Source organism: Typopeltis vanoorti, chromosome 1, assembly GCF_054136105.1.
Source record: "Typopeltis vanoorti isolate ZY-2024b chromosome 1, IOZ_Tvanoo_1.0, whole genome shotgun sequence".
Taxonomy (NCBI): Eukaryota; Metazoa; Arthropoda; class Arachnida; order Uropygi; family Thelyphonidae; genus Typopeltis; species Typopeltis vanoorti.
The window spans coordinates 123,223,474-123,249,350 of NC_143549.1; the positions used below are offsets into that span (position 1 = coordinate 123,223,474).

At 34.3% G+C, this 25,877-nt stretch overlaps 1 protein-coding gene across 2 annotated transcripts in view; it reads left to right on the plus strand.

Moving 5' to 3' along the window:
* The window catches only part of LOC150110378 (zinc transporter ZIP10-like), a 194,735-nt gene that overhangs the window by 58,906 nt on the left and 109,952 nt on the right, over positions 1–25,877 (plus strand). For both annotated transcript variants that reach the window (XM_090399110.1, XM_090399120.1), the window contains exon 3: positions 19,380–19,990. In XM_090399110.1, the coding sequence (XP_090255236.1) occupies positions 19,474–19,990 (517 nt within the window). In that variant the 5' untranslated portion in view covers positions 19,380–19,473. The remainder of the gene's footprint in view (positions 1–19,379; positions 19,991–25,877) is intronic.

Below are 25,877 nucleotides of genomic sequence, written 5' to 3' on the forward strand. Positions count from 1 at the left end.
TACTGAGCCTTCTGAAGTGGGAAAAAATTAGAATTTTGTGATTTATTGTTATTTTCATTTACAAAGAAAAAAACTTACTCCCGGGTCTGGGGATTCTGACCTCCTCTTTCCCCCCCCCCCTCTTTCGTCGGGGATGCTTAAACAATGACTCCACATCATCCTTCAAATGGACCAAGGTAATCTGGTTAACTTCAATGCTTACAAAAGTCAGTTCTCAAAAGGAATCTCAGCTCACCTATCTTTATTCACAGTACACTCAGTAATACCTGGGACCGAACATTTACCTCTATCCTCTCCTGGTATAAAGACCTCACAACAGCTTCCTCAGCATGGTTTCCCTCAAGATACTACTTTCACCCACTCAGTTGCTAACTGTATACCCAAATCCTATCCCTCGAAAACTGTTCACATGTTTGGTGTAGTGCATTCACCTAAACATTTTTGATGTTGTTCGGAGGAGGGTGATTCGGGATTATATGATGCAACGTTCACTGACACAATTCAGTAACTATCTCAGACACACTGATTCAGCTTTTCTGTACGCAGGTATTTCCACGGACATTATTCCTCTGAACTAGCATCCACCATTCCTCCGCTTTCTGTTGTGCCTGTTAAAACACAAGCAGCAGCTGAAAAGGATAGAAATAATTACTCTTCAGTCCAATTGCAAATACATCGAACCTGCTTCTCTTCTTCCTTTTGCCATCCAATTCATCGATAAATTTTATGTGGCTTTAATTATTCAGTACGTAGTATTCAATTCTATTACACGAGATTGAGTTTTAAAATCACCCCTGGAGTATCCGAAGCCAAAAAGAATAATTTTTTATGTATGAAAATTGTGTGTGTGTCCACCGGCAGGTTTGTCTGTTGAATGAAAAATTTGAGTTTCTAGAATTAAAAACTTCCTCTTCCGTCTGAAACCAGATAATTCTGCTTCAGTTACAAATATCTAAAAGTGTTTCTTCACTTCTAACAGCATTCGTACTTAATTATTTCTACCCTGTTATGAATAGGCCAGGGAGACGTCTGGATTTGGGACGCCATTCCCTCAAAGCAAGTTTGGATTTTATGGTTACATTGTACTTTTCTACCCCCCCACTCCCGCATTTTGTTATATTTGTGCATTATGTTTACGGTCTGGTAAAAGAACTTGAACAAAAATGAAGGAAATGTCCAAATTTCGGGAAAGGAGGAGGTGCTTTCCATATCTATCTAAGATCAGTTAACGTATCTGCATAATATAAATAAGTAAGAATCAATAAAAAAGAGCTCCTGAAATTTCTGTCACATTGAATCCAGATTTCATTTTTAATCAACTTTCTGCACGTCATTGTGCAGAAAGAGTCTACGAAACCACGGTATAAATAAATAAAGGATCGGTGGGGATCCTACCGTAATGAATCGTTTATGAAATCATTTCGCAATAGAGTAAATTTCTGTGACATTTTAAATTAAACAAAACAAAACAAAATTAAACAAAATGATAAATCATTACTCCAAATATTGCATTTGTGTGTGTAGAAGCATTTTGTGAATCTTTATTCTCCATTATTATTATTTATTTTGTCAGTTATTGATCTAAGACTGGGTGGGATAACATCATATCATGAACATCGTAATAGTAAGCTTGTTTAATAAATGTTATAATTAATTGCATTTCCTATTGGACAAATTTCACTTGAATGTTAATGAACCCTTTGACAACACTAAGTGTCTGTGATTGTAATTGAAAACTATCTAAAGTATATGTTGTAATAGGTTTCACGGTATGATAAGAACACAGATGCTTAAGAAAATAACTATTTATTAACTTAAAAGCTAATATTTCGCTGGTATTATATCCAGCATCTTCAGAGCACACAACACAAAGTTTGTTACAAATGCAAGACAACCACAATCCGGTGTAACAGTGGGGCTAGTATAAGTGATTGCAGCGTGCAACACAAGACTAAAGTCCTAATATGGCGCCATCTAGGTTAAAAAAAAAAAAAAAAAAAAAAATTCAAGTTTTGAAATAGTAGTCCAAATGATAGTCTTAGAAAGTTTGAAAAAATATAAATTAAAAAATAAAAGTAATAAATATTAATTTGGTCTTAGGATGACTCTCCCAAATGTTTGGTAGATTTATACAGCCACACTTGTTAAGGTTTGGAGTATGTTTTAAGGCTTCTGTTGATTACAGGAACAACCTCTCTGATTTGTAGAAGCTTCTGTGCGTTACTTTTGTTTCTTTCCAATTGATCATGTGTGCAGGGGTATCCAAAGCATGGTCTGCCAGACCCGACTTACCATAGCGAAAGTGTTGGATATATTTTTTTGTGTTCACTGAGGCGAATGTCCACATTTCTTCCTGTCTGTTCGTAGTAGGCTTGATGGCAAGAACAGGGCACTTCATAGACACCTGGATGTGATAAAGGAGTGCATTTGTCCTTAGTGAACGGATGAGAGTTGCTAATTTTATATAAGGTTTAAATACGCACTTTTTTTTTTAACCTAGATGGCGCCATATTAGGACTTTAGTCTTGTGTTGCACGCTGCAATCACTTATACTAGACCCACTGTTACACCGATTGTGGTTGTCTTGCATTTGTAACAAACTTTGTGTTGTGTGCTCTGAAGATGCTGGATATAATACCAGCGAAATATTAGCTTTTAATTTAATAAATAGTTATTTTCTTAACTATCTGTGTTCTTATCATACCTATTACAACATGTCTGACGAACACATAAGCCTATCCACGCGTATCTAAAGTATACCCAACTTCCTCATCTTGTTTAGATTTCAACAGAATAATTTCGTAAGATGAATTTGACCATTCATAATATATACACACACCATTCAGGAGGATCCGTTGCTTAGTCAGTATACACTAAGCCCTTTGGTCGGAAACACCTGGATTCGATTCCAGTCTATAACGCGAGAAATGTGATCAGATCTTCTCGACTAAAGATGAGTTAACCGATCTCATATAGCGATGGGGGTTTTTCACTTCTTCAAATAGGCAAAACCTGCCGGTGATCACACATATACTGTATATACATTGGTATACAACATTTCAGGGAATGATGGCAGCCTGCACTGGCCTCTGGCTCGGACTTTTGACCTACACCACACTCGGATTCAAATGCCAATATTGGTATCTTGGATACTCCCATACGCTTACAATAACAACTGTCCATCAAAATTTCAATACATATATTAATAGCTAACTCCGCAGTAGTGCGTACTCTCTATAAAATTTAAATATAGATCTTTCAGGATCTTGTACGACAACTCCACCTGTTCTAGCTTGAAAGGCGCCTTGATAATTGCACAATTAGCTTGATAATTCGAAAATAATGATCCGAGTGTAATAGTTAAAATGCTTCCAAACTTTTTTTTCCCTCATAGACAAAGTGAAAATATCTATGAAAAAAAAAAAATTTCTCGACGCGCAGCCGCATCGGCAGGATGGGAGAAGGTGGTTAGATTGAGATGTTTGAAATTAGTACGAAGCAACTTGGGGGAGGCCAATGTATTATGTCCGTTAAGTGCGTATGTTCTTTCTGGCTAGTTTGCATCGTTCTTGGCTTGAAAACCTCGAATTTCCAGGAAGAAAAATACTGCAACTTCTAATATGAGATGGGGAGGAGGTGGCATCGAGGAAATTCGAGTACATTTTCGGAAGTGAATAGGATAAATTGGAAAGTACACATTTCTGTAAGATGAATTTGTAAGGAACAATTTTGGAGATTATTTCCTTTCTTTAGTCCAAGTGCTTCCAACGTGTATCGAAAGTATTTGAATATACTTTGCAAGCAATTATTAACAATTACGCTATACCACGTTGTGGTGACATTATTATGGGAATTTCTTTTCTTCGCTTTTCATATTACATGCCTGAAGTAGTTAATCAGCTTGTCGTAGCTTACTTCAGTGACTCATTCAAGGTTGGACGCTGAGCTGTCATCTCGGCTATTTGGCTGGTAATGTGGATTGACAGTGTCCATTACTGGCATCTATTCCATAAATGGTGTCACGTAACATAAACTAATACTTTCAGATGAAATTTTTCAACATTTTATGATAATAAGCCAGAGTATTTTAAATTATGTTATGTATATGTGACACTTTGTAACAATTGGCTGGAGAATTAAAAAAAAATCTGTAAAATAACAATGTCTACTTTATAAACGAGCTCTTGCTGAAACTTTACATACTAATAAGTTGTGGTATTTACTACTGATAGCTACCATATATGTTATCTAGCTCATAAAATATACTATTGTTATGGATACACGATATTAATTCAGATATTAATTCAACTTATTCCTCTTTATAATAATATGTTTACTTAAATCCAAAAAAATAAAATAAATAAAATAATAGTAATAAAAGCCCTTCCGATAGTTAGCGTACTACAAGATGTCCCCCCCACTAGTTCTAAAGCGTGAACGCGCGCGCGCGCGCGCGCGCACACACACAAACACACACAAACTTTATATGGTAAATTAGAATATTGACTTAGGGCATGGCTAATGAGCCAAATTTCGAATATTGCAGCAACAACTCCACTGAAGGATATTTAACTGGAACTGTCACCACAGTTTCGTGTTATCGGAAATATTCTATTATGGATAATTACTGTCATTCAAGTTAAAATTACCGCATGTTATTATTTTTAACATTTCGTCAGGTCGAAATATTTTGAATATTGAAAAATACAATGCAATGGATATTTATATACCAGAGGAATTCCAAGACGCTTGCTAACCTTTTTAATTCACGATTGTTGCACATAATATGATTTTTTTTTATTTACTTTTTTTTTTTTGTAGAAAAAATGTATGATAGTTCTCCAATTGACCCACAGACGATGCTAGGTTTTACCCTAAAACCTAGCATCATCTGTGGATGGTGCTAGGTTTTACGAATGATCATCATCATTCGTAAAAAACACAAAGAGTTTCTTTGTGTTTTTATGTTCGATTTTGCCGAATTTTGGGATTAAAAACCCACATTTCTTTTGGACAAAGGTTTCTTTAATAAACATTAAATAAACACATTCCTATAGAAACAGCTCGGATTCCAATTCATAATATACTTCCTGTCCCTGTTCAACGTTATATATTGTGTTTCCTGATTTCGTTATGAATTACAGTTTATAAAATAATTGATAAAATCAATAAATGTACATTACATTTAACAGAATTACCAAATATTCAAAAATTACCAACGTTTCGCAAGTTCTATTCTATTTTGTCTTACACGTACGATACCCACACAGTACCACGAAATGCTTTAGAAACCAGAACCGACAGAATAGCGTCGTTAATCCTTACTTCCATTTGTCTCCCATGTATATTGTGTGTGTTCTCCCCAATTTGCTTGTTGGTGGGATAAAACACCCCAATTTCCTTGGGGAAAAAAAATTCAGCCGCTCTTCATAAGACAAGCTAGCTCAACCTTCAGATGAAAAGCCCTGAAATTGGTTAAAAACCTAGGTTTTTCAACCAATTTCAGCTAAATGAAACCTATTTTTTTTTTAATTTAATGTTATTGGTAGAAAACTGAAGTAAATTTAATTATATTATTATGATAAAGAAATATTAAAACCCTAATGAATATTTTTCAGTCATTTACATCCCCCCCCCTTCTCCCGAGCAAAATGAATCAATGAATCTCTGGAAGAAACACTATTATCATAATGCATATACAGTGTGTGTGTGTGTGTGTGTGTGTGTGTAATATATATATATATATATATATATATATATATATATATATATATATATATATATATATATATATATATATATATATATATATATATTGTGAATAGATACACTTTGAGTCTTCAAAACAGGTCACCTATTGGCCTAATTTCATGGTTAGAATAGTAATAAGAAGAATATTAATTAATAGTAACACACTGGAAGTGAACGACAAGAAATGTTAAATAGTTCTCGAAAATGTGATTCTAATGTTTATCAATTCTTGCGATTCAAGAAGTTTGATAGCTTAGATAAATTTCGATTCTAATAAATTATGTACAGAACTGCTTTCCTTGTGACAGAATACGGAACACAGGACCATTTAACATAAGGCGTCAAAGTTCTGACCTTGAACGCGTAAGAACGGCGGGTGTAACTTGAATTATAATAATTCTATTTAAAAAAAATCTTGGATGATATACCTTAAACGTTTCGCAATTGTCTTTCACCTTGTTCTGGTATTCTCGAGCATGCGTACGTGCATGTAATATTTCCTTTATTGCTGAAATAAACACAGGCGTTACTTCCTTAAAGCAACCACGTTATTTATATATGATAATTGTATTTTAATATTAGCATGTTTACCTATTTTAAAAAGTGCAATTTCAATACTTTTTTTTTAAATTATTGAAGAGGATAGCACAAAAGCAGCACTGTTGCGTAATTTCTAGGTGCAGGAGTTGGACAATTTTTTGTTCGTTACAATATTGGTATATTTTAGTGCTTATGGTACAAACTCACATGCATAATTGACAGTAACAATGTGAGTTCTACGGTCTATTTTTTTTTTTTAGAAGCTTTACATTTTTAAAAATGGAGAATAAACTCCAAAAGGTGTAGATTTTTTAGAAAGTGTGGTGCAGTCAGTCTCCATCCCTTTAACAGACGCGGTAGCTTTGAGATTACGAAAACCACGTAGAACGAGTGAGTTGCATTCGAGATAAACAATAACGATTGCATTCCTAGACACCGAACAACTTCAGCCTTGACTACTTCCTCTGAGCCTAACTGCAAATCAAAGTAATAGTGACAACAGATCTCACTGATCCTGCTTTATATAGCATATCCACTTACCCAGAGATTTCGTTGAGATCTGCATGTTTTCTCTCGGTCTGTTCATTTTTAAAAACTGATGATTATGCTGATCACTCAGATAATTTTTTTTTTAAATATTTTTTATTTATTTATTGTTTTATTTCATTTTTTTTTTTATTAATGGAGCTCTGTAGAAATAGAGTTACTTTCATTGTATTGGTTCAAATAGTCATCGGCTCGAGAACTTTCTTCGGCCAGTTCCTAACGTGGTCGATTTGTGTAGTAGGCCCTCCCCCCCCCCTCCCTCGAAACTTCGGTGTTGTTCATCATCCCCGCATCTAATAAATAAATAAAAATAAAAAAATAAAAAAAAGGACAGTAGAACTCGCACTGTTACTGTAAATAATACGTGTGTTAGAGTAAGGGACCACGACTGGCGGAAGTTGTCTATCATACTCACTCTCTCTCTCTCTCTGTGTCTCTCTTGTTACCTTGGGATTACTATAAGTGCAAACTAAAAGATTGAGGCTGCCTGCCACCTGTCTTCAAAAAAGTAGTTTCGGATAACTCTTTATAAAATTTTATTTATAAACAAACTGTTTATAAAACAGTTTTTTATATAAACTATTTATAAAACAGTTTTTTATATAAATTGTTTATAAACAGTTCGTTCATAAAAGAGACAAAATATAACCTACATCAGGTATAAGGATTTTGTATCTTGAAATCCTGTATGACTACGATGACCATACGTCCTTTATTTAAGAGAACAGCCCTTTATTTCACTACTCTGTCCTTTAGATTTTTTTCTAAAATGGCCATTTTGTCCTTTATTTTGTGAATTGAAATAGTAAATTGAATATTGATGCCAACGTCTTTAGATGCAATTCATAAATTTCACCAAAACCTGCATTAATTATTTTCGTGGAAATGGAGTATTTGAATGAGTCCTACTACGAGAAATCCCTCTGTGGGCGAAGATCGAGGAAAGAGTTTTTGTTCATTTCCATTCGCTGGAACTTAAATATAAATGACGAACTATTTGATGAAGTTTCGTGTATTAAAAGTTATGTCACTAGTGAAAGGATCGAAGAATGGCGACAACATGAGTCCTGCCAACGTAGATCGGTTGAAAATTTTAAATATTTCACAGATAAACACGTATCTTTGTAAAAACAATTTAAAAATCGTTGAATTTTGCTTATGTCTCCCTGGATCTAATGCCCCCACTGAACGAGTGTTTTCATTGGTGAACAATATGTGGAGCAGTGAAAAAAAAAAAAAAAAAAAAAAAATTAAAAATCGAAACATTGAAAGCATGCATTTATACCAAATGCAACTTTGACATGAATTCTATAAAGTTTTATGAATTTTTAAAACACAAACCTGATTTATTAAAAAACATTTTCTTATGAAAAGTATCAAAATTAAATTTTTTATGTAATAATGTGATTGTTTAAAATGGTATATGCTCATATTTTATAATAAATGTTATGAAGCTTTAGTTTAAAAAGTTTAGTTTATAAAGTTTTAGTGAAACAAATAAACCCAACCTGCTTTTTTTTTATTATGAAACAGTTTCTGATTTGTTCTTTATTTTCTCCAAAAAAATATGGTCACTGTATGTATGATCCTGGTTTATTTAAAGAACGATATGAAATACATCTCTGCATATTTATACCGTTGAATAAAAACACCATTTGATGCATTAATTTACCCTACTTTTGCTATCCTTTATTATATTTTGCTTTCTCAGTTGCGAAGTCGCATCAAAGAGTAATTCAAGAATTCAATGACCTAATTTTTATCTGCCTTATTATTAAGATCACCGGAACGCCCAGCTGTTTTTGCCAAGTATTTTCAAGGTTCTGGTAATGAATAAGAAGGGCTGAGAAAGTGAGATAAAGTAAACAGCGCTGTCCCCATCTTCAGCCTCTTCTTCACTAGGTTGGTTCCGGTTTCGAGAATAAGTTACAGTGAGGGTTCGAAGAACGATTGTATATTATAATTTAAAGGACATATTCAATTTTTAATTAAATATGTCCCTTAAATTATTATATTCTTATTAGAGGAAATGTTTTCATCGAAAAATAAATAATAATTATTATTATTGAGAGATACTTCCAGGAAGTCAAGAACTCATCGAGGGAGGCCACATACAACACGCACCAGCTATCATACTTAATCTTGAATTCATTCACACTGCTTGCATTCACAACATCCAATGGCAATCCATTCCAATCACGCACCACCCTATGAGAGAAAACTGTAGCCCTCACCCCCTTCTTAGCAGCATTCATTCTTAGCTACCAAGGATGATGCCCTCTTGTCCTTTCCCCGCTATCCATAAATTGAAAAATTCCATCAACTGAAATCCTGTATGACCTTTTCAGAAGATTGAAAGTCTCAATCATAATACCCGCTCTTTCTCCTGTTTGCTAGTGCCTGCAGTCTACAAATACTCAATCTGTCTTCATAATCAGGTGTTCCATAATCCTGATATCATTTTAACACTCTCATTTGCACTCTCTCCAATATATCAGAGTCACAACGGAAACCAGGAGACCAGACCTGCTCACAATAATCCAAGTGAGGTCTTATCAATGCCTTGTAAAGAGGCTAAATGACATCCTTATCTTTACATGTGAATGTTCGTTTCAGCATTGCAATTATCTTTTGAGTTGTATTTGCAATCTTTGCTACATGGGCCCGTGAACTTCAACTTCCTATCTACTAACACTCCAAGATCGCTAGCCTCGTCAGTTTCTTCAAACATAATCCCACCATCAATATTATACGACACTGAATCTAATCACGCCGAAGTGAATCACTTTACATTTACTGACATTGAACTGACATCCATTTTCCCATGCGCACAATTCCAGCCCATTCAAATCATTCTACAAGTATCAGCAGCATTCCTGATTATCCTACCAATCTTTATATCATCAGCATTATCATCAGCAAATAGCTGTATGTCGCTTGTCAAATTCTTCCCAATGACATCAATGTACAGATTGAATAACAGTGGACCAAGCACTGATCCTTGTAGTTATACCACTGGTTACCTTAAATCTTGCAGACTCACATCCCCCGTATACGACTTTTTGATATCTCTCAGTCGGCTATCCTCTTATCCACGCTAATATTCTATAACCCAAACCCATATACTCCAATTTATGCAACAGTCTACCATGCTGTATTCTGTCAAAAGCCTTAGCAAAGCACAATAACCAAGCGCAATAGAATGCCTCACCCACAAAAAGAAAGAACGAAAAGCAAAGCTGCATTTGTAACATAGTATGAGAAGTTCCACTTAACAATAAATAAAAGTGGATATTTCATATATTGTGGGTTCTCTTCCCATACTCAAAACTACCTAATAATCAGTGCAGTAGTTCGATTTTTGGAGCCCCTTAGCAGATTCACAGTTACACGCCTTATTTTTTTAGCCATGACAATTTCAATAAATGGTAAGGTATCCTGTCACTGGCGCCATTCTGATCGCGGCACCCTTTGAAACTGTCCCAATACCATAGAGTCCCTATGCATCTGCTTTTAATTTTATTGAGCGTTTTTCATTGTATAAATACATCTGTGTATCGAATGAGCATTCTGAAATACTCAAGTCATAGGAGGATGAGAAAAAGTGGTAAATATGGAAAGGGTCAATTGCAGATGGAAATGTAAGCAGGAGAAAACCTACGGAGGGACAATGGATTTTTAAAACCACGAACGATCTTCCATGGATAATTATGCTATACCAGGATTGAGAAAAACCTGTGGAACGTGACATGTGCAAGAAATCTTGAAGTTCTCATGCAAACGGCAATACAGCTTCCAGACAGGTTTTGAATTCTCTCGATATTGTTCAGCACCTCATTGACATGTGTTGTAAAGATTAAAATTTAGGTAATTGCCAAGAATGAACAGTTCTTGGTTCCGTTCTGCTCATCTATTCTGTTGTTCGAGAGGAGTTTTTTTTTAATTTATTTTTCTGTTTCTTTACTATTTTTGTACTGTCTTGAGCGATTCTAGTCGAGCGCCTACATATGTTTTTTTACCATTTAATATTCAAAAGAAAACATATTCAGTATGCGCTTCTAAAAGCAGTCGGGCATGCTAGAGCTTTGCATATTTTCCATTTCCAGTGCGATATTCAAAAAGGTGCGATATTTAAAAAAATATATTTAAATATGTTTAAATATATTTTATTATAAAAGAATTAACATATCTGAAATAATATTTAAACTAAATACATTCCAATGTATTTAAATATACATAAAAAATAAATAAAAATTAAATACATTATATACATAATACATTGATAATACATAAATATATAAATTATTAATAATAATTTGCTATTCTGAATATCTACTACTGGCATGTGAAAAATTTTTTCCCATTGTTATGTATTTGGTCATACAAATTCTCATGAACTGCAATATTCCCTTCCTCCCATAACTTTCCTGTGTTAATTAGCCCACTCTGTAGACAGTTTATTTTCTGAGAACAATTAATCCCACATTCACAGCGATTATTGACCGTAGTACTATTAACAGCTGACTCTATCACTTTCCTCCCTAGCAAATTCCATTCCCCTGTTTTTGAACATTTACTCTATCCATTATCAATAAATATTCTAAATTCGCTCAATCTGTTGTGCAAACTACCCCTCTAAAAAAATTCCTACCTTTTATCAAACTCATCCCAGATATTCATAAAATGAATATTCAGTTTCATTTCTTTACAAGAGTTTTCACACAATCTTGACATCATTCCATTTTCTATAATCGCTATTTTGTTTAATTCATCCCTGCCTAATCTTGGTACCACACTCGTGATTTTATATATATATATAAGATCACGAGTATATATATATATATATATATATATATATATATATATATATATATATATATATATATATATATATATATATATATATATATATAAAGTCTTATTTTTAATTTAAGCCTTAAACTTGCTTACCATACAATATTTCAATATGTAAACAGTCCAACCATCTTTTTCCCCCTCAATTATCTTTTTTGTATTTTATTACCAATAATTTGGCTATGATTTCTGAGCCCATTCCATTTATATATTCAAGGTTATTCCGATCTCTTTTTTTTTTTCATTCCATTATTGAGAGACATTCTTCAAAAATATTTTCCTTTTTTAGTTGTCTCTCAAATTATGTTTATTACTATTTCTTTTCATTTTCATTTCACACGTCATATTTATTTCTAGTATTTTTAATGCTTCCATTCTTCTGTAACATGTATATGCTATTATTGGTCAAAGATTGGGATATTTTTACTTTTGTTAGTACCTTACTTTTCCAAATTCTTGAATTTAAACAAAAACAATAATAATAAAAGCTATAAAAAGGTATATTATAAAACAATATTCATTTATACTGTGAATATTAAATTAAAAATTATCGAATCAGTCTCTTCAAGATAGTCGAAACTTTATTAATGTCGAAAATTTATTACTGTTAACAACTGCTAGCGTTTAAAGACAGATGAGATCACAAGAGAATTTCAATTATTTTGAAAGCATATACGCAAGATTACGAAAGATCTGAAAGAATAAACGAAATATAAAGTACGCGTAAATCATCGGCATTTCATATTTAGGTCCTAGACATAAATTCCCTCGCTGTTTAAATCCATTATCATGAACTTAAAATGCAATTTCAGATCTGTATATTCTCTCGTTTCTCTTTACTTCACGAAATAATGTCAGATGAAAAAAAAAAAAGCCCAACACATGATAAGATGAGGTATCGATATGCCATGTGTAAACCCACGGGTTCAATGGTCACAAGGTCAATTCAATGAAAACTTTGATCTTTTGTGACGCTGCAGTTTCTTTCATGAACATTTGGAACTCTTGTCGTTGTTCTGTTAATAATTCAGTCGTGTAAGATTCGAATCTCCAAAGATGATCTGAAACTTTATTAGCATATCGTGTGGAAGGAACAGTAAAGTAAAAAATACTTCGTAAGTTAACTATAATGCCAGTGAATGCGTGGACATAGTCATTGGATTTCATTTTGAAAGGTTAGTTTCACTATGTTATTCCCACCCCCCCCACCCCGAAATTAGCAAATACTTTCAGTAATCAGCTATATCTACTATATCTAAAAAAAAAAAATCTGTATTTATTCTGTGCGATCGTATTTATTTCAGGCGCATACAAATGTCCCTTTAAGTTTGCACTGCTTGCTACAAAATGCAAAGTTTTAACCAAAAAGAGGCGAGAGGAATCTTTGATAAGTGCTATATAAATTCCGCTCCTGTAAATACGTCACACAAATTTGCAAATGACATTTATTTCCTTCATTTCCTTTTTGGTAGTGTGTAGAGATTTCTTATCTCTTAATCGGTATTCTGAAATGTAATCATTCATCTCTATTCCACTGTGAAACGATGATCATCCACGTGCCTTCGTTTGGAAACTGATATCTGATGACTGACATTTATGTTTGCGTTGTCAGTCAGCGAATAGCATGCCTTCGTGGTGCTGTAAATTCATCACTAGTTACTTTGGTTGGGAAATGAAGAGTTCATAGCATCTGCAACCATTCTTACGCATTGGAGGTAAGTGTTCTTCAATAATAGTTTTTTTTTTTCCTTCTCTCATAATAGATAAATCAGTCCAAAAGCAAATACAATAGAAACTCAGCATCGTAAGCTACTAGGAGCTAAAATGATAACCTAAAAAATGATCCATAAATAAGCATCCCGATGATTAAAAAATTAAAACAGTTAACATAAAATTTGAAAGAAAATATAATAATTAAAAATGAACTGTCTTCGGTGAGCATTAATTTCAGTGTCCTAGCGTTTTCGTTCTAATGATTTTTATATTTAAGTTAAGGGGATAATAAATCCCTCATTATTTTAAAGCGGATACGAAACTCGGAGATCGAAATCTAAGAGTTTCATGCGGAAGAACTATCCAAGCGTAAATCCAAGCGTAATCCAAACGTAAAGCGAGTCCAAGCGTAAATCAACACCTGGGTGGTACAACACTAGGGCAACACTAGGGATAGTAATGGATCTTGCTCCACCTTTGCTCCGAGTTGCCCTAGTGTTGTACCACCCAGGTGTTGACTAACGCTTGGACTCGCCGATAGTTCTTCGACATGAAACTCTTAGATTTCGATCTCCGAGTTTCGTATCCGGCTTTAAAATAATGAGCGATTTATTATCCCCTTAACTTAATTTACGCCGCCGGAAAAATAGCCTCTTGGCTCTTTATCGATTTTTATATTTGCATATTGATTAAACTTGTGTTTAAACAATGCATTCATAGTCGGGTATACGCAATCTCCTAATATGCAACCCTTTTTATACGATTAATTTTATATTGATTTTGATAATAATCCTGACAATCATTAATTATAATTCATGGTGTCTCTGATCTAATGCTATTTCGTTATCATATTTTCCGGTTTTTGCATATTGCTACTAATTTTCTAGTTTTGTATGACATAGCAGAATAATATTTTGTAACCTTTGGCATCGTTTCGCATAATTTACAATTGAAAAGTTTCTAGTTTAAAACCATAATAGACATAGTTGAACAACTTTCAATAAAGAATCCAACCGTCAAATTTCAAATTCTTTTCCAGCTGGAGCTCTAGAGGAACTCGCTGAAAAACAAAAGTGATATTAGTAAGCTGCTAGCTTCAGTGTAAAACATAACTAAAATGGCCTGAACCAACTGATTATTATTAAAATAACAATTTTTATATTAAGCACAATAATAATATTTTAGCATTTCTTCTTTTCATTATGCATTTTATTTTAAAAGAAGCTGCAAGAAATAAATGCATTGCAATGGGTCATCATTTTTCTGGTATCTTTTACCGAAATCACCTCACATCCTTTGGCGACGTCTCTGCTGAAAGACATTTATCCCTTCGCACTAATATTATTGATTAGAAAGTTATCGAGTTCAGGGTCACATTGTTTTATCAGCCTGTCTAAATTTATTATATTTATTATTAATTTTAGTAGGAAGTAAAAGGTCGCATTATTATAACCGCTACCTTAGACAGCTGCACTGATTACAATCACTGAGACCGAAAGTTTTCGATGGAGAACAGAACTGATAGTAAGTTTACAAATTCTGTCATCATCAGTTTCTGATAAAATCTCTCAAGAAGAGAAGAAAATACTGTAACAGCACTAATTAATTAAATTTACATTACTGCTAACTTACTATCACCATTTTAGGTTATCTTACCAAATTAATTAATTGTTTTGTTAAGTTTCCAATATTTGAGTATATCAAACCTCCTAGAATATGAAATTTTTCCTAGCATTCTGAGCATCAAACATCTATTTTGCAATCATTTCCTCTCTCATTCTGTTTAAGTGACCATGCTATCTTAGATTAGTTTTATGCACACACATTGTTGATTGCTAACAATGTCCAATTCTTAAATATCATATCTATGAACTCCATCAAAAGTTCAACTGCTCTATTTCTAACCTAACTCCCAGGTCCACAAATTAAAACTAGTTTGAACACTGTCTTGAATATTGCTAGTTGAGCGTTTTGGCTGATTTTCTTTTATTCTACATAAATTTATTCACCGGCTCCGCATTTTACGGGCTTCCTGAAATAGTGGGTAGACAGTTTATTTTATACTGACTATTTCCGTACTTATATTTGCAATCCTAAAAAGTTGTTTTACTTGTCCTATAAGCTACCGATTGAAAATGGACTCTCTTTTTTTGTGTGTTTTTATTCCTGATTTTCATTCCAAATTTCATAGCTCTTAAACTCCTTTTTATTCAGTCGCCTTTTCCTTTTGTCTCTTTATTTTCTCACTAAAACTTCAAAACGATGGTTATATTTTTCTTGAATTACTTATCTTTAACGTATGAATATGAAACTAAATATGAAAGTTATCACGTTTAATATCACGTTATCACTTCAGACGCAAAGATTTCTGTTTTATAGGATGGAATATCGCCAATTTGGGCAAAATGTGTCATTATGGTGCCAAAATCTGAGCAAAAGAAAAAGAAACAAAAAATAAGTAAGGAAAGTCTAAGTGAAATTATTATCATGTGTGTGGTGCGATCACCTCGCAGCATCGCTTACCGGTCGTCCTCTCGTATTGATTCTTCCACTGTCTTCAATATATATATATATATATATATATATATATATATATATATAAAAGCAGATAATTGTGAAATCCATTCATCTTCTCGTCCATCGAAGACGGGTTGAATCCTCTAATTATGGATTTTAGGCAATTAATGCAGCCTGCTTGCCACTCATCTGCTGCATTTCCTAAGTGAGAGTACGTTGTCTGTAGATATGCGTGTTCACGGAGCCGGTTTGTCTGTTTTGGGGGACGAAAAACTCAAACTCGAGTTTTTCGGAGAGAGAAAAATCCTCCTCCCTCGTATAAGATCAATTAACTCACCATTGATTGAAAAGCTCTGATAAAGTTCCTCATGTCCTAGACAGGATTAGAACACAGGTCTTTGCAAACTAAGAGCTCCGTCTTTTTTCAAAAAGACGGAGCTCTTAGTTTTGAAAAATAGTGTATGAAAATAGAGATTTCAAACTGACTTTTCTTCTATTTCACAGACACATCTGTTTTGGGATCTTATTTTTTTTCTTCTGCAAACCGGTCTTTGCTCACGAATTTTTTCGTATAGTCTGGTTAAAAGATCGGAATATTATTCCCCGGTTATTGTTTTACTCTTTTCAATATAATTAATAAACAAAATACCTTTATAATCTGAAAACACTGATGCCATGACCTTTCCTGCTGATGGAACCGACTTTGTCTTCTTTTGGCGCTGAACAACAGGCTTCTGTTCACTGTTTTGACTGCTGTTTGGATTCTGGTGGGTAATAGTGAATCCAAGTCTCATCCACAGTAATAAATCGACACACAAAATCAGTTTTATTCTTGTTAAAACACTCGAAGTACTGTTCAGAGATTTTCATGCGAGTGCGTTTTTGATCTGCTGTGAGCAAGCGAGGCACCCATCATGCGCACAGATTTTTCATATGCAATTCTTCATGCAAACTATATCCTACACGTTCTTTTGAAATGCCTATAGTCTCAGCAATTTCACTCACTTTGACTAATCGGTCATTTTATACCATATCGTGTACTTGAGCAATGATTTCTGGTGTTATTGTTGCACTTTTTGGACGTCCTTCACGTGGATCATACATGTATACATGTACGAGGTCAAGATCTTTAAGGCTGGTACGGCCACGTTTAAACTCTGCAGCCAATTTCTTAATTGTCGAAAACGAAGGAAGAGTGCCCATAAACTTTTATGAACTTCGAATGAACTTTTATGAACTTCGAATGAATTTCATTTGGCGTTAAAGCTTCTTTTACAAAGAATTTTTATAACCGCAATACTCATTTTTATCCATTTCAAGGGATACAAACAACACTTTTGCTTCAGACAGCTGTATTAAATAAACTACTTGAGAGAATGACTTGCAATTTCACATGGATGCTTATGACAGATGTACCAACTTATAGAAAAAAATCTTGCCGATACGCCATTTATGGTCGAGGTCAAGATCTTTTCAAACCACTCTCGTATTAAGATATTATAGAGGAAGATAAGAACTGCATTCAGAGTACGTGATAACTTCGATCCTTTCTAGAGGATAGCTTGACTATGAAAGGTGAATCTTGTTTTATTAATCGACTCACATTTTCCAATAGAATTACCTAGATGGATTAGGGGAATGGCTGCACAATAACTATTTTAGATTTTGCCAAAGCACTTTGACAGAATTTCAAACAAGAAATTACCATATAAGCTCAGGGAAAAAGTACGCATAATAACCACAAACCTATCAGACAAGTATAAAAGAAGGATATATGGAGGTGCTAAATCCAAGAGAATGAGGGTGACTTGTGAAGTATCACAGGTTTTGTTCTCGAATCACTCCTGTTTAACTTATATATTAATGGCATTAGGGATGGAAGAAAACATTCGATTATATGCTTGAATGATTGAATAATTTGGATATTCTGACGGAATATCCAAATAATAATAGAAAATAACTAATACGCAGTACATGCATGCTAACTTGAACAGACTATTTCATGTTTTGACAAATTTTAATATGTACATTTAATGTTGCTAAGTGCAAGGTTCTGCATTTTTGGCTGAAGACATTGCACACTGAGTATTATATTGAGAATTTGCTGCAAATGCTTGTGGAAGCTATTACCTAGGGGTGAGTCACCGTAGTTCAGTCGGTATAGACGAGGCCCTTTGGTTGGAAACACCTGGATTCGAATTCCATCTAGGATGAGAAGAACCTTTATCAATATTTTTTCAACGGAAGGTGAGTTAACTCGTCTCATATGGAGGTGTCGGGGTTTGTCTCCAAGAAACTATGGATTGTTAGCATCATGTAATTATGGTTACGAAAGCCAAGGATACTTGGGAGGTCGTCGTCGCTTAAATACCTGTAAGAGCCACTGATTACGATACTAATGATTACCTAGGGCAACAGTAAGTTAATGTTTGAAAGCTACACTGAAGGTGTTAAGATATCACATCGGATAACTGCAATGTTGGAAAAAACCCTAATATTTAGAAATCAAAAAACTTATTCTCTCACTTTACAATACCTCGATAAGATCTCATTTGGACTGAAGTACTCATACATGGTCATCTGGGTTTCATGGATATGAGAAATTTGTTGAAAGATCCAGCACTCGTTAATCGAAATCATATCTGGGCTGTGGAAATTTATTTTCAGAGTTTGAGAAATAGGAGACAAAAGGTTGTAAACTACACTACATTAGTACCGTGGGTGGACTATGAGTTTCTTCTATTAATTTCGTGTATTTTTGTTTAATTTTTTTTTTTTTTTTACAAAATCCAGAATGCCTACGCTAGAAACAAAACATGGAATTTTTTCAAGCCATTCTGGCCTAAAAAAAAATCAGGGCAGTGGTCTCGCATTTATTTTGCACTAAATGACGATGACAAACATCCATATCCAAGGCGATATTCGAATCCGCAGCCTGTTGGATTGCAGTTATGCTAACCTCTCGCCCAAACAGCTCGTCAATGGTAGAAACATTCACCCTAGTAAGGGGAAATCTTGCACTATAGACATAGGGAATATTTTGCAGCTGATGGCAGGCGGAAAGAGAACTCAGGTAATCCATGGAAGATGAGTAAGGATGTGGTCAGGAAGCATGTGAGATTCAGGCTCTTTTCATAGCATATGGTAAGTATATGGAATAAACTGTCAGTGGATATTGTGAGGGAGCATCTTCGATGAAGGTTTTCAAGGATGATATGAGGAATACTAAGGAATTACAGCTTCAAGCAACTTCGCAAGTACAAGTATTAAATAAATAAATAGTAATAATAATTCTTTATTTATTTTAAAAATTAGCTAATGCATTTTATTATTTATTTTACTATTTATTATATATTTATTATTAATGGTATTAGCACTTCTTTCAGAAATTGTATAGAAATAAAAAAATATTCCTTGACAATCTACTTGTGTCATGAAATGTATATTTCCTTTTCCAGCATATCAGCATTCGCTAAACTGGGGTGAAGCCTTGCTACCTCTTCTACTGCGACACTCTCAAATCAGTTATTTTCTTCATCACAGCTTATAATAATGGATCCCTCGAAGAATAATTTTGCATGTTTTCTCATGTGTTCCCTCATGATGGGATGTTGCTGCTCCACAAAAGGACACCATAATCATCATGATCTTGATGAATCCTATCCTTACCGAGAACGTTCTCAATTTTCTTCTGAAACTGTGGACCACCGATTCTTTCTTAATGAACTCTTCAACAAATATGGACATGAAGGAATGATGACATTTGAAGGATTTGAACATCTTCTTGAAAACTTAGGTCTTGGCGGTATTATTATTAAAGACCACGACCTCTCTGCCCATAAGAAGGAAGATAAATTTGAGGATTATCATTCCCATCATAATCATAGTGACATCCCAAAAGTTAGTAAGAAAAGAGAGATCTCAGATTTAAAAAGTGCTTCACATAAAGTTAGCAAGAGTAGAGACTCACATCATCATCATCATCACCATCATCACCCACATCACGAACATGATCACAGTTTCGATCGCAAACGAAGAACTACTTCATTACCTGTTAAAGAACCTCAAGGTAAGGGAAACTTTTCTGTGGATTTGTAATATAATATAATATAATATAATATAATATAATATAATATAATATAATATAATATAATATAATATAATATAATATAATATAATATAATAATAACGGACTTCACCCTTCCGTTAGATTTCTTTCCTGTCCAATAATAGGTACTGCTCATGGATGTGTCACTCTGTGAATAGAAAGGTACTATATTTGTATTCGAATTAGCAAAAAATCCTATCAGAGGCTGATCCAGAAAGTGAAGATATAGTAATTGTTTTCTCTCTAACAGGAATTAGAGTAGCAAATAAATAAATAATTATTAATAAAATTATAATAAATAAAATAAAATGAAAATAAAAAGGATTGTGAATTTTCAGCTGAATAGCAAAGAAGAAAACCTTTCATATATTTTTGTTATTTTTATTATTTATTATTATTATAAATGGAGCCTTCGTATTTCAGTCAGTACAGATGAAGCCCTTTGGTCGGAAAGACCTGGGTTCGATTCCCGTCAGTGACGTGAGGAACCTTTATCTGGTCTCTTTCGACTAAAGGTGAATTAACCGATCTCATACGGAGGTGAAGGTTTTTTTTTCTCCCAGTCACTAGGGTTTTTCATCCCTCAAAACAGGCAAACTGGTTCCGTAAATAAACACACACGAATACAGTCATAAAAATATACTATGGCAAGGAAGGCAACGGGAAACCACCTTGCTCATAATCATCTCCCTAGTATGGTAGCATATAGCTATCCCCACCAGCCATATGGCTGAGGAAATAGGATATGATAGCATTATAAATATATAAAAATATAAGTACTTGTAGTACTAAAATATTACTATTAGAAATATATAAAAATATAAGTACACTATAGTATAAGTATATACTGCAAGTATTTATAAGTATGCTTAGAAGTCACAATATAAGTACACTATAGTATAGCATACTATACTATAAACATACTTGAAATACCAACTAAAACATATTGAACTGAACTAGGGATCCCAGATGTTCCGTAAATTACGGGATTGTCCCGTTTTTGGCTAATGCATCCAGTTGTCCCGAGAAAACTCTTCGGGACAGCTTTTTTTCCTGTATTTTAGAGTTCAAAACTGAATAACAAAATCGATGAGTTACAATTTCTATTCTATTACAAACATCGCTCTTCGTCATTACAGGGAACTGTAGACGCGTTGTTATTTTCTCAAGGCGAGTGATAACAACACTGCACCAATGATAAGTTCGTTAGAACAGTGCGCATGTGCATTGACATTTTGGCGTGTGCCGTGATATTGGTCAGCTTTAAATAGCACGGAAGGGTCCGCTTGGCCAACGCCATTTTAGAAGCTTTCTCAGAGAGAAACAGGTTGGTGCTTGCAGAGTATTAATTACTGCACGGCTGCTGTTAAAATGTATGGTTTTTCAATTCCCCTGTGGCCCTGTTGAACGTTGAAAATGCCGAAAAGGAAGTGTGATTATACAGACGCTTTAAAAACTCAATTTTCGTTTTTTTAAAAAAAATCTACTAAATTGGGCGAGACAGATAAAGTGGAGTGTACGATTTGTGGTGGCTTGTTTAGCGTCGAGCATGGCGCTAAGTCCAACATTACTCAGCGCATTGCTACGAAAAGACATAAATCTGTATCTCGAGCTAGTACAAGTGCAAAAGTCAGTGATTTCTTTACCAAGAAAGAGATGGGGGAAGTGGAAAAGAATCTTGCTGCAGAAGAAGCAACTTTCGCGTATCACACGTGTTTTTCCCAACCAGAGTTTTCGATCAATGGATTGTACATCTAAAATAATACGTAAGTTATATGATAGAAAATTTACGTGTGGGCAAACAAAAACACAAGTGTTAATTGTAAATGTTTTGGCTCCATTTGCAACCAAGCAATTCAAACTGAAAGGGAGAAAGCAAATTATATATCCATTCTGATTGATGCTTCAAACCATGGTGCTTCAAAATTAGTGCCATTGATAGTTCGATATTTCCTTCCAGAAAAAGGTGTTAAAACCATGATTCTAGAATTTACAGACCTTCCAAGTGAAAGCGCAGAACGACTTACGGATTACATATGGGACTTGTTAAAATCTTGGAAGATTAAAGATAAAGTCATAGTTTGTCAGTGGACAATACTAATACTAACTTCGGTGGATGCTCGAGAAAGGGAAAAAACAACGTGTACCATAAATTGAGAACTAAGTTTGGCCGCGGATTGATTGGAGTTGATTGCTTAGCTCATATTTTAAACAATGCTGTGCAAACTGCAGCTGATACATTGCCTGTAGACATTGAGGCTTATAGCTAAAATATTTCAACACTTTTATATATACTCTGTAAGAGTCTAGTCCCTAAAAGAATTTTGTGAATTTGTGGACAATGAGTATAAAACAGGTCTAAAACACTCAAAGACAAGGTGGCTGTCATTGCATCCAGCTATCAAAAGGTTGAATGAAATGTAGGAAGGACTTAAAGCCTATTTTCTTTCAATAGATAAATGTCCAACAATGTTGAAAGACTTTTTCCAGAACCCAGTGTCGAAGCTGTTTTCCACTTTTTTGAAGTTGCAATGTGAAATTTTCCATACTACTATCAGGAGCATGGAAGGCGAAACGATATCTTTCATTGAAGCACAGTCAATTATACAGTCACTGGTTGGAAAAATTGAAATGAGAAGAGATGAAAATTTGACAACAACCACCGGAAAGAAGCTATTTCTTGAGTTGTAAGAGGAAGGATTGATTAGTGAAAAGGCATTCCAATCTCATAAAATTGATTTCTACAACACATGTGTGCCATATATAAAAGAATGGTCACAGTATATGCTGAAATTAGACAGTATGCGTTGGGTGAAACTGAGAACAGCATTATGTTAGGAAAATGTTATTCAAACAGTCAAAACTATTAATCAGACCGCTGTCATAACGAAATTGTTGAATCTCATTTGTTTGATGAAGTAATGATAGTGAAAACAGCTCTGAAGTACAAAGAAGATAGTGAAGTGAAGGACATGTTGAAATCCAAACATTTAGATGAAGTCTGGATGGATCTCTTAAAAAATGTTGAAGGAGAACTATCAAATTTAAAGAAAGTAGTGGAGTTCGTTATGTGTATCCCTGGAACAAATGCGTGTGTCGAAAGATTATTTTCTCGCGTGAACACACTGTGGACTGATGAGAAAAACAAATTGTCTGTAAAAACTGTAAAATGAATGGTTATTGTGAAATCATTCTTCAGTGAGGATTGTGTAGCTTTTCATGACATGATTCTTAAAAACAAACAATTGTTAAGTGAAATTCATTCTTCAGAAAAGTATTGCAAGAGTGAGCAAGACTGATTGATTAATAAGAATATTGTCAGGTGAGAAAAGCATTACTTAAAAAACCATTTGAAGGCAACTTAAAGTGGCTTAATGAAAATATGCAGCCTAACAACTGGATTTACTATTTGTTTTTACTTATACTTAGTAAAGTGTGTGCATAGTAAACCTTACCACGCACACACTTGGTAAAGTTAGAATCATTTTGTAAAACTGGCATATGTGATGGATGCGCATACTAAACTTTCACCCTCAGTCATAAGTGTCCCATATTTTTTTCCAATATATCTGGGATCCCTAAACTGAACATACTAAAACTAAAACATACTGAAATACCAACAACATACTTGAAATGCTAACTAGTGCACTAGGTGGTAGTGACCTTCATCACTCAGCGAAACACTCCCATCCTGCTTACTGGGGGCCTGAAGTGGCAATTCCATGTTTAGCCTCCAGAACAGGGGTTCTCTTCTCTTCTTTCTTCTTTCTCAATCCTTATCTGCACTTCACACAGGGTAGTGATGTGTTTAGGTTCTTGTGCTTCTGGTTTGTGGGATTAATAAAAAAAAAAAAAAAAAAGAACTACAGTATAGTATGGTTATAAGATATTAATGAATCATTCTGATTTCTTTTTCTTCTTCTTATTATTATTCATGCATTCCAGATACAGCCAAAACAAAAGATATCAATCACAGCAATTAGACTGGTGATACAGTTCATTTCAGATTCTAATCAGAACCAAGAATCTAAGAAAGTAAAATACGGATCTTACAAGTAATCGTTTTTTGTACATGCCATATATGTTTAAATATCGATGTTTGAATCTCGTAAACAGTTTATTTGTTTATTTATTTGAAATAGCATCATGTACATTAGTTTATAATTGGGATGTACTTGATCTTTTTAAGACACAACCTAACAATTTCAATACCAGATTTCGACATTTCTTAATAATATTTTCTAGATCTTTATTGTTGATGTTGTTATCACAAGGCACTGAGACTTCAATGATTCAAACTCGTTGATGTTCAGTATTAACTGTAATGTCAGGTTTACATTTAGTTGAACGCCAATCAACTTGTATTCCAAAATCCTGGAGAATTTTCAATTTCAATACCAACGAATTATGCTCTTGGCCTTTCATCACGAAGTATCTGTGATCAGTTTAAGCAATTTTGCTATGGTCACTGATCAGATGTTCTGCATTTTTATTTGTCTAATCGCATAATCTGCATTTACTGTTATCACCGATGTTCTTAGTTTTTGCTTTAATTACATTCGTTTGTAATGCCTGTCCTTGAGGGGTGACTAGAATAAAACTTTTAATTATTTTCTAGATACATCCACACTGTAGCCAATGTTATGTCTTCGTCTTGATTTTTTTTATTCGTTGTCTCGCAAATATTCTCCATGTAAGGTTTATTTTTCCTGCTCTCAAAGCATCATTTTGCTGTTCTTTCTTGTGATCGGATTTATTTACTGTTGCTTTTAATAGATTTCATGATTCAGTGATTATAACGCTAACCACTAACCTACACCCTAACCAGTCGGCCGGCCTGGTCGGCTGAGTGGTTAACGTATCCGCTTTCCAGCCAAAAGGCTGCGGGTTCGAATTCCGCCGTGGGCATGGATGTTTGTGGTTGTCTGTGGAAATACTAGTATTAGTAGTGAGCGGTAGTTGGCGTTGATGTAGTTTGATTGAGTGGTGGAGACAGAGAGCTGTAGAGTAGGTGTCCTCCCTCGATGAATCTTTGGACTCCCTGGAGGTGTCAAGTAATAATAATAATAATTATTATTACAATAATCAAAAAGTAATAATAATCAAAAATGCTTTTAAAATAGTTTTTTGTGAAACGGTTTGGAGTTTTTTCTCAGTGGTATTATTATTATTATTTGACACCTCCAGGGAGTCCAAAGACTCGTCGAGGGAGAGTGTGCCAACAGCATCGAACGATTGATCTCCTTCCAACTGCTAACCGCACTCAAACTTGCTTAACTTTTTTCGTGAGTCATTGGTAGCAGAGGCTCTACCAATCGATCAAACTTTGCTAGTATTGTCGATGTAATTTTCAAACCAAATTCTTCTTCTTCTTCAATGGTGTCCAAAATCTAAGGATGAACACTATTTCTGAAGATTACAACCTCAAATTTAGACCAATCAGCTGGTGGCAATTTATATAACTGACGAGTTCGAGTAGAAAGAGGGTACACATACAAATTTTCGAATCACAAGCAAAGGGGTAACGCGGTAGCACTGAACAGGATAAGAGGCAATAGGCTGTGCTAAGCGAATTGTGTTTGAAGGAAGCTTTTTTTTTCGTGAAGGAGTAAAGTTGCAAACTTGAACGGCTTGTAATGTCTCAAAGACGTCATCTTTGTGTCAAGGCTCCAGATAGCGTTTCAAACCAATATAATGTGTTCCAGACGTTCGTTAAAAGATTGCCCTCGCTCTACCAAGGGGCATGAAGACAGATTTTTGTAACAGTAAAACGTAACCGACTCACCACGGTAGGTTATCTTGCTAGTCGGCTCCATTCAAGCAGATTTATGGGCAGATATCTCGACAA